This window comes from Xiphophorus maculatus, chromosome 4 (genome assembly GCF_002775205.1).
Source record: "Xiphophorus maculatus strain JP 163 A chromosome 4, X_maculatus-5.0-male, whole genome shotgun sequence".
Taxonomy (NCBI): Eukaryota; Metazoa; Chordata; class Actinopteri; order Cyprinodontiformes; family Poeciliidae; genus Xiphophorus; species Xiphophorus maculatus.
The window spans coordinates 17,994,067-18,004,696 of NC_036446.1; the positions used below are offsets into that span (position 1 = coordinate 17,994,067).

The 10,630-nt window shown below is 37.8% G+C and overlaps 2 protein-coding genes across 2 annotated transcripts; one reads left to right on the forward strand and one right to left on the reverse strand.

Moving 5' to 3' along the window:
• Positions 1-2,432: 2,432 nt before the first annotated feature.
• Positions 2,433-4,706, forward strand: lyve1 (lymphatic vessel endothelial hyaluronan receptor 1). Its single transcript, XM_005812111.2, has 6 exons — positions 2,433-2,591; positions 2,668-2,851; positions 2,931-3,070; positions 3,920-4,123; positions 4,212-4,284; positions 4,378-4,706. Exons 1-6 carry the CDS (start codon positions 2,447-2,449, stop codon positions 4,529-4,531), a joined length of 900 nt encoding a protein of 299 aa, XP_005812168.2. The 5' UTR covers positions 2,433-2,446; the 3' UTR covers positions 4,532-4,706.
• Positions 4,707-4,791: 85 nt separating this feature from the next.
• Positions 4,792-10,386, reverse strand: ampd3 (adenosine monophosphate deaminase 3). Its single transcript, XM_005812112.2, has 14 exons — positions 10,166-10,386; positions 9,893-10,073; positions 9,627-9,792; positions 9,330-9,549; positions 9,108-9,237; positions 7,946-8,140; positions 7,621-7,752; positions 7,378-7,541; positions 7,166-7,292; positions 6,644-6,807; positions 6,287-6,407; positions 5,599-5,772; positions 5,386-5,496; positions 4,792-5,297 (listed from the first exon to the last, which is right to left on the reverse strand). The coding sequence occupies exons 1-14, from the start codon at positions 10,384-10,386 to the stop codon at positions 5,127-5,129; spliced, it is 2,277 nt and encodes a 758-aa protein (XP_005812169.1). The 3' UTR covers positions 4,792-5,126.
• Positions 10,387-10,630: the final 244 nt, after the last annotated feature.

The window sequence follows — 10,630 nt, forward strand, 5'->3', positions numbered from 1 at the left end:
TTTCATTAATCCATCCATGCATCTAGAGTCTCTATCAGTCAATGGGTGATAGACAGAGTACACGCTGGTCTGGACTGTTGCAGGTTGTAACAATATCCAAACAAAATTATACTAAGTCAAATAGTGTAACACTTTTTTATGTCATGACAACTGATTGATGTGCTAGTACTATAAAGCTAATTGTTGTACATAACCTAAAGAAAGAATCAACAGCACATATTTTGTAAAAACTCATACTACAAATTATTTTATACTTAAGTGTAATCAGAATTGTATTCAACATCAAATCTGATCAAAGTTTTCTACAAGAAAACCCAACATAAAAAGTAAATAGCCTGCATATCCAAAGTGCTTTATCGAGTCATTCATCCTTCCATACCACTGATGGTGGAGCGCTACACAAGCAAGGCTGCCATTCAATCAGCACCATCAGGCCTTCTGACCACCACCAGCAGGCAAGGCGGGCGAAGTGTCTTGCCCAAGGACACAACGACTGAGCAGGTGTTCGGACCAGCAACCCACCAGTTGCAGGATAATCAAACCCTTCCCCCTGAACTACCATCACACACATGCAGAAAATCTATGAAAATACGTTCATCAATTTCCTCTATGTACACAGACTGATGAGCTGGATGAGCTCAACTAAGCAGTTATTTGGAGGGGAATGAGGTAATCTGTTGACTTCTAACTGATCCTTCACAGGGCTTAGAGAGTTACACCAACATAAAATTCAAAGAGGACCTCACACACATATTGTTGCACTGTGGGACAAAACCAAATCACACGGAGAAAATCAATATATTTATAGGGAAAACGTGCAAACTCTAGACTGAAAGACCCCTGCCAACATTTAAGTCAGAACTTATGCCACCATGTAATCCAATAATAATTTGCATAATAAACATTACAAAAGTTAAACCATTTTGCTACAAGTTAGATTTTTGATGAATAGCTTTAAAGTGGCCCATTCACAGAAGCTCATTACTTATATTACTACTAACCCAAATCTGGTCATTTCAAAGCTTCTTGCAGCCATTTCTTCAACACTGTTTCAATCTCACAAAAAGAGGTAGTCTTTGCATTAATGTGAGTTTCTGACTAAAATCCCCAGACTGTGGTGTGGTATGAAAGAGTCATTGATAATTTTACTACCACAAAATTCAAACCATCCATTATCACACACGCTTATCCCTTGTGGGGTTGCCAGGGGTGCTGGTGCCTGTCTCCAGCGGTCAGCAGGCAAGAGATGGGGTACACCCTGGATAGGTCGCCAGTCCATCTCAGGGTTACCACACAATTGTTTTGATTTAAAATATTTATCAGGAAAAGGATCCATTTTCTTGCTTCTATTGCTCCAAAACGTACTTCTCATTTTAGTGGTTCAATGTTCGTAAGAAACCATTTGGTGTGTTAGTTCAAATTTATAAGGTCAGAAAAACGCAAAATCTCTTCGGGCTTCTGTTGCTTCAGGCTGTAATTTACTATCCTCTCTCACCTTTCTGACATTTCACCACAAACCCTCCAAGTCTCCGTCAGCATGCTTTGCGTCATTTCCTGGTGCACAGGCCTTGTGCAGAGATGTTTCGGATGTCGTCGTATGCCAAAGGAACAGAGGACACCAGCGACAACAGGAGCATTTGTGATTGAGTAATACCTCAAGGGAGGAAATCCTGAGCAGAGAGTACGAGTTCAGATGTTGGAAATAATGAAAATTTCAAACACACGGCTGATAATTTCACAAGCCTGCTTTGAATCTTCTTTGAATATTAACTTTTTTTTATTTTTTACCTTCAATCTAGGAAGACCCAGACATAGAAAAATATGAAGATGAGAGGATTTGTAGTACTTTGTAGATGAAAACATATTTTCAGGTACTTTTTGGTAATGAAAATTAACATGCATTTTGTAAAAATGCTGCATGAAAATTACATATGTATATATGTTCTAGGTATTGTACTTATCACCCAAAAATTGGAAAGACATTTTATGCATTTTTTTTTTTTTAAATCTGGTACAGTGAATCACAAAGATCTTGCTCTTCAAGGATTTCCAAGTTGTGGTATTTTGTGACGCTGTGGGGTGAACTTATTTGAAAATTTCCAAGTCTGGATAAAAAAAAACTGAAGAAAAATTTACATTTGTACATTTTTTTTTGTTTGAAATTTGGATATTGTAATTTTACAACACTGAGTTATACGGGGTTAAATATCGCCAATATAGATAAAATCTTGCTTACTTTCCGGTAAATTTCTTCAAAGTCCCTCTCTATTGAGGTTTTTAGCTACATATTTTTCTCTCCTGGGTCATTCTCTTGCAGCATAAGATGACTCTTGGTCTGACCTGCACTCTGTACTTCCTTCTTCCCTTTCCTTTACTCTCTGACAATGACAGAGTCAGCACACCCCTGAGAACAGATTCACCTCTATTTAACCGAGTGAATTGGCTGATGAACACAAACCCTGTAAGACTGCCTTCTCCCCAGCACGTTTCCTCTCTTCTCTCACCAGTCATGAATATTATCTGGGTCTGCATCTCTTCACTTCTGGCTTTTTCTCCTGTTTTCTCTGATCAAAACACAGGCAACATAAGAGGTGAGTGATCTATTTTTGTTACATATATAGTCAACAGCAGAATTTCTTACCTGAAGTGACTTTTTGCTGCTTCCAGTTTTTCCCGCAGCCAATCAGAGCATAGCTGGCGTAATCCAGGTGAGTTACCAAAACAACCGAAACCAGCTTCAGTATGCTTTCAATGCCTCTGATGCCCGGAAGATCTGTCAGACCCTTGGACTCAGCATCGCCTCGAAGGCTCAGGTGAAGGAAGCTCTCAGCAGAGGTCTGGAAACATGCAGGTCAGACCACAGAAATGCTTTCCAATGACTACCCAGCATAATTTAAAATAAATACCTGATATGGGTCTGGGTCATTCAGGTTTGGATGGACTGATGAGCAAATTGCAGTCATTCCTCGAATCCACGGATTGGCTAACTGCGGCCAAAACCAAACTGGACTGTTGGTGTGGAGAGCATCCGTAACAACCGGGTTTGATGTATTCTGCTTTAACGAATCAGGTATGACTTGCTTTGTTTTTCCACTCATTTGCAAATGAAGAGGCACATATTATATCTTATAGTTGTGATGTTCTTCATATTCATCTACATCCTTTATGGCTTAAGCAACAAAACAAAGCAAAACAGATGCTGGTTGGTATGGTCAGTGGTTGCCTACCCAAGTTGTTCAACATAAAAGTTAATTTTAGATAACTTAAAGATGACCACAAGTTTGAAAACTGCGATAATAATTGGTACGGTTTGTATTTTTATGCTCTAATTTATTCCTCAAGTTTTGTGATGATGTGATTAATGCCTTGATTTAAACAATCTTGTGAAAACACAAAATATGCAATATCTTCCCAAAATAGGTTGCAAAGTGGGATATTTGGCAGGAGATTATTACAGCTTTGACTAGGGGTATAATTAAGATGAACATTGATTTTGATAGATTTTTTTCCCCACAAGAAACTTATGCTGTTATTTGCTCTTACTTTCCAATTTGTTTTTAAATGAAAATATCTGGAAAATGCATGTTGAGCCTCAAGGTGCCTCGAAAGCTAAGTGGGTTATTGTGAGGGTGTTATTTTACGGGTCAGAAGCAAAAAAGGTTTGGAAATAGCTGAGTTGTTACAGAAAGTCACTGATCAGTGCACTTTTGACTAAGCTTTGATTAATATCATTTATATGATTTTATACAAAACTACACAAAATGTTCTTCAATCCAATTACTTTTGTCCTATTTTACAATACAATTTTTAAAAATTATTATTCTGTGAGTAAATACTTGCAAATTACAACCATAACGGCCAATCCCACAGAAGCAAGCCTTTCCTAATCTAATGAGATATCCTTCATGTTCATCCACAGATGCATTAATACAATTGAAGGACACAGTGACTGATAACCCTCTGAGCGACTCTGAGCATGCAAACTCAGTAAACTCCACCCTCACAACCCAGTCTACGTCTTCGTCCTCCACCCATCCTCCTTCCTTTACATCAGCTGATGAAGCCAAGAGCAATGAGGTGGAGCCAGCCCGATTTGTTGGCAGTGCTCAAACCTTTGCTGGATGTAAGCGATTGAGCAGTGAAGGAAATTTTATACCGGTAGAGGGGGAGTTTCGTGTCATAACATGAGTTTTATCTTTCCTATCTTTCAGCAAAGATTGTACTCATCTCCTGTATCTGTGGTCTACTCTTTATCATAATATCTTTTGTTGCATACTTAAAACTGTGAGTGATTTTAATGATAAAACATTTAGTACATTAGAAGAAAAAAAAACTGCTTTATCTAATTTTTTTCTCTGTTTCAATCTTTGTGAAAAGAGGAAGACACTGTCATTTGCGCTCTGACGAGAAGCAGCAACAGCAGCAAGATTACACCCAGACAGAAGAGTGGATATCTGTGAAGACTATTGCAGAAACCACTAAAGAAGTTCAGGAGGATCAGAGGATAGAAGTGGACAATGGCAAAGAATAAGCTTTTTTAACTATGTTTGGGAGGGGAATGCATATGTACCTGTTTAATATTTTGTGTTATCTGTCAGTCAGTGATGTACTGTAGTTTAGCCACTAGAGGGACATGTTTGCAAACATTTTGATTGGCAACTTTTTATTGTTATGATTCTGTTTGTAGATTAAACCAAAAAAGGGCAGCTCTCTTGCACATTTTTTATTTCATGAGATCTTTTTCTAACAAAACAATTCATAAAACACATTAAAAAAGACAAAGGAAATGTCACAAATCCATATTTGTTTTTAAACCATTTTGTCTCACCTCTGGCATTCAGTGTATACTCTTAGTAACAGTTTTACATTTTTTTATAGCATACACTTTTCAGAAAATATGTTGTAAAGTATGACAGTTCATACATATAGGTATTATGTAAAAGACAATAGCAAGTATAACTCAACTTCACAAGTCTGTCCCAGTCTTGATAAGCTGTAACTACTTTTTTGCACTTGAAGAAGTGATCTTTACATTAATTATCAGAGCCATTGGGTTATTTTAAAGCAAACCAATGGTAACAGGGAAGAGAAAGAGTTGTTCTTTTGTTTGAAGTTTCCTTTCAGCTCTAATGGGAATTCGTAGCTTCAGACTTCACTGCATCAGCTATGAAGCTGAGCTCGTTGCACAGCGTCTCGTGTCTGTAGGCCATGCGGATCTGTGCAACGTTTGTCCGACGGATGTCGTTGCCTTCATGTCCGTCCTTCAGGTAGTTTACTCCTAAGAAGTGCTTCTTTTCCTTAAAGGTGTTACATATAGTTAGTTAACTTTGGACCAAATTTGGTCTGATTACAGTCAGAAATCTTTTTAAAAGCGTCTCAAATTACCTGGTGACTTAGCCCACTTTGCAGCACACTGTTCCTGGCAATCTCACAGACATCACAGGTGCTGAGCTTCCACAGCTGAGCTGCTATAGCGTACTCTTCCATTAGAGGTTCCTATGACAGGTTAAGTTGTGTAACAAGAACTATTTACATAAGTCTAAATCTGTATCCTTGAGTCTTAAGCATTACAGAAGTTGTGTTCCTACATGTTTTTACCTTGGTGTAGTGGAACTGCATGGGATCATCTGTGGACAGTGACACACACAAACCTTTGTGTAGAAACTCTCTGAGAGGGTTTTTGGAGTATTCCAGGAACAGGCTATTGTTGCTCAGGGGACTCATGGCAATAGGTATTTGGGCCAGGTAGTACAGGTACTGCAGCACAGGACTCTGTACAAAAAGATAAATATTACTCTGGAAATCAATGGTCCACAGAGAGAACGCTTGCTTTGATTCTGTCTTTTGTGCGTTTCTAAATGTTTCAGCTCCCATTCTTAATCTGAAATAGTAAATAATGCTGCACTAAAGAAACTAATTTTAGTGTCACATTTTAGTGCAAGGAATATAAAGTGTTTGTAAGAACATTTTAGATTTTAGAAGTGTCCTGCTGCCTTATGAAATGTCACTGATTTAAATACGTTTCTTATTACATAACTTCCTTTCTCTTCCCCTACAGTTACCCTGTTCTTATTTCCAGTTGTGTGAAGGCTCAAGACCTTAACAAAAAATGAAAAACTCTGGAATCCACATAGACATTTCTTCATAAAGAATAAAACCAAATCTCCACCATGAAACCACACTTAAGTCAGCTAATTCCTCCCTGTTTTCTGGTTACTCTTTGGTTTGATAATCTCTAATATAGAAATGAGAGCTCAGAGTTAAGGCTCTCTAAATATTAAGGTACCTTTTTCAGATTGAGCCCATGTGAGATGTTGTCTGCAGTCAGAAAAGCAGAGACCAGATGAGTGATCGATCCTGCTTCTCCACAATGGGGACGAAACTGGAAGGTGTTCAGTCCACGCTCTCTATGGACGACACAAGTCGGAAATATGACATCCATCAACCTAAACTTATTTATTACTAAGATAAGTATCCTTTCTTACTTTCCTATGATTGTTTCTATACAAAATAAACAATCTACTGATGGCAGAATAAACACTGGTAAGCTTTATAATCGGGTAAAAAATACACTTTTCTCCATGTGAGCTCTTCCTTTAAATGGTAATTGTATGTGTGTGAAGAAATCATCATTCAGTCTTACTTCCTCAGGTTGTTGAGCACCATGATGTTGCCATACATGTAGAAGATGTAGTAGCTGTATGGAGGGTTGTCACGTGTGGTCCACTGTTCTGGCTTCGGGCTCCTATAAGAGAACATGTGGTTGCTGTGTTTGGTTTCGTCATCTACGCTGTCAAAGCCTGAAACCTGCAAAAAACAAACCAGTCAATGCTACATCATCATTTTCGTAACATTTCTGTAACAAACTGGTTTCAATAAGAGCAAAAATAATTCTTAGAGGTTCAATGAACTTTCTAGTTCTACTTTTAAATTAATGATCATGGATTTTTTAAGCTCTTTAAAATGCTGTTCTTCTATGTGAGAACCTTATCTTTTTAATGAACACCTAACTCGTATTTATATTCATTTCATATGTAACTATCTTAACACACCAAAATGCAATACTGCATCTAAGTGACAGTGACAGTGACTAAGATGAGGTTTTCAAAAAAAAGCTTAAATTTCTTTTCAGAACGCATTTTGAAATTATCAACAAATTACATACATATTTGAGGAAAATATGGAGTTCTTTGTGGGTTTGTGGATTCACAGTTGCCTTGAAGAGAGGAAGGAATATGTTCTCCAGAACCTTGGCAAAATTGGTTACCAGGTTCTTTGACTTGAAAATATCACTTAAAAGAATATAAAAACAATGTCAATACTTATTGATATTATCTTAGCTCAGAGGCTTTCATGTTTTAACCGAGACGTACTCACTATATTCTAGGAACCTGAATCATCCACCTCATGTTTGGTGAGTGAAGTTTTTGCTGAATGAACCACTTTGCTAGACTGTCCCACTCATCAGTAGAGCGTCCGTAGATGGACAGGCGCGGCTCGGCGTACTGATATTTACTCTCTTCCAAATCGCTGGCCACCTCCTGTTGATGCAAGGAAAGGTGAATGAAGCCATTTCTACACCAGCTCTAATTGAAAATGCATGGCTACAGGATGAAATACCTTTATAATCCGAGCAAAGTACTCTCCATTAAGGTAGTTGTCTGTTTTGAGGAAGATCTCCCGGAGTTCACTAGCACCCATAGGGTTATACTTTGTATTGAACTTGTCAAACCGGTGAAAGGTTTGCCTGCCCTGGAAATTTCATTTGCCAGAAAGAGAGATTATGAAGTTAGCATGATGATCATTTGTCACTTAACTGGTAGTAAAATGAAGTTACCTGAATTACAAGCAGAAATAGTAGGAGCTTGTATTCCTTAACTGCTGAATTACTAAATTCAGCAGTTAAAAATAAGACAACTTTGAAAATGTTTGTTCATTTCCTTACAGCATGTACATCTAGAGAATCCACAGTGAGGTCGTAAGCATCCATGCTGAGACTGTGGAAAACCTCCTGAAGGGTCATCTCTTGGCCATCTTTTTCCAAGACTACACGGTCTTTGTCGGTTTTGTATCTTTCCTGAATGAATGTGAGTAGGTGTTTCTGAGGCATACATGCAGCTGCATGAATGTGAGTATCCACCTGGAAAAAAGAAACAATTCTGTGTGCTGAGAAAATATACAGTTAAGCTGATTTAGGTCTATTTCAACAGTTTACAGCCTTAATTATTCCAAGGATTTCAAGGTTATTCTTTTTTTAAGTCCTAAGTTCTGTTTTCAGAAACATCAATGTTACCAAACAAAAGCTGTTTAAATCATTAAAATCATAATTACTAAAATTTCAGAAAGATGTCAAAACCATAGTAAAAGTGTATGTGTGATAAACTGTTTAATAATAAATAATATTTAATAAAACATAATTTAAAACAGAGACTTTATTGTGTGTGCTTTAGATTTCGATTTGATTTTTGGTTTTCTCTTGCATTTGGTTGCTATTTTTGATTTTGGCCTATTACAGTTTTATTTTCAAGGACTACACTGTTTTGTTTTCAAACAACATTGAAAAGAACAAGAAAATCCGATTTAGACAGATGCAGTATTTTTTAATCAAACTGAAAAAGAGGTAATTACAAAACAGTCCCAGTTTATGTACCAACATCACTACTCCACAATGGATTAAATTTTTACTGAAGTCAAAACAAAGCTCATTACAGAACATGCTGGTTTACCTGTGCATTTACTGCTAGAAACGTTTCATACATTAAATGCAATACGGGAAAAAAAATCAACAAATAAATTTAAATTTCCAGGATTACAAGTATGATTGAGGGAAAGATTGCCAGTTTTGATCACTGGCTAATAGTCCTTGTTGGTTCTTTGGTGTCACTGACTGAAACCAATCATATCTATTACTAAATAATATTAGTAAGACAGCTAAATGTTATTTTCTGCTGATACTAAATCAAACACCCAAAAGAAAACTGACACCCCCACTTCCCAAAAAAACCCTTACTAACTAACACATAGCAGCAGCACAAACTGCATTGGATGTGCTATTTTAATCGTTTTCTTTGACTGTTTTTTTTATACCTTGTAGATAAAATAGTTACCTTCCTAACGTTGTAAAAGTCTCTGTGAGGAATGCTTTTCAGCTCCTTAAGCTCAGCCATCTCGTTGAGTATCTCATGGAGGTAGAACTTTGAACTTAAGAAGTTAAGTCTTCTGTGGCAGTAGGTTTTGCTGAAAATTAGATTAGAACTTTGTTTACATGCTATGCTAACAACTGGTTTTTCAACCAGCATGACTAAAGTCTATTTATTTTTGCCACTTACGTAGGTCCGTCTGAAATCATTGTCAGTAGTTCACTGAGATCTATGGCATAGGTCTCCAAATCTGGGTAAGGAAGATCAGTGGGCTGATCATTTATTAGTGCCTCTCCACCATCATACACACACACAATCCCATTCTTCATCTTCAGTTCATAGTTGAGATTCTCAGGGATGTTGTCCACGCTGTAGGGATCCTCACCTTCTGCGGGACATGGGGACATGTCTGAAGGGCATAACAATGTTCCGTCAAGGTCACATAAAGAAGCATAAACATGGTTTAAAATGTCAGACACTTTATACCAGGCAGAACTTCATCATCTATGTCCCATATCAAGTTCTCAGCACTGCGGAGGAACTGGCTTGTAGTCCTACAGAATCTGTGATAAGCAAGCTTTGAATACTTCTCTCTAAGCATCAGCGCTTTAAACAGACTTCTGACAGCCTGCTCGTAATCTTCCAATGTGATCTGAGTGGGAGAAGGACATTACATATTTTGTAATGTACAAAATATGCAGATGTACAAAATACAAAGTTCCTAAAACCTTCTTGGAAGTTATCACACATACTCCTGCACAGTAATCTCCACTAATAGTGACTCTCTGGAAATCAGGACAGCTTTCTGCTACAGATGAGAAGCTGGAGCTCGTGGACCCTGACGGTGTAACAGTCTTGGAATCTGGGTAATCTGAAGCCCCTGGGATCTGGAGGGTCAGTGTCTTGGAACGGATCAGCATAAAACTTTGTCTCCTGAAAAAATGTGTAACATAATTCTGAATTATTACATTCTAACATGATTTGATCGTTCTGCTCTTCAGATCTATTGAAATGGTAGGGCATACATGAGACTCTCCTCTGACGACTGTTGCTCTGCCAGCTCCTTCAGCAGCTCGTGATCTTGGGATTGCTGTAGGGCTATTGGGAGGTCCTCAGACACACTGAACATTGACAAAGTATCGCGGTCGTCTTCTTCTTTTAGCGCTGAAGCATAAACTTTCTCTACCAGTAGCTGCTTCTTTTCCTCTTCCTCACTAAGGGTTACTTTTGGGAATTGACGAGGCATGTCTACAAGAGGGCAGAGGCTACATTAAATGGCAGGCAATAGTAATGTCTATTACACAAGGTATTGCTGAGATCAGTTTGTGTTTGGTAAACAAAACGATGTTCCTGTATAACAGTTTTAGTGCAGGGTATATTAATTTCCCTAACAAATTGCCAGGAGTTTATACATTAACCAAGGCCATGTCATTTCTATTTTCCAGTTTTTTTATTGATTCACCCTGAAGCAACATGTCTTTCACTTATAG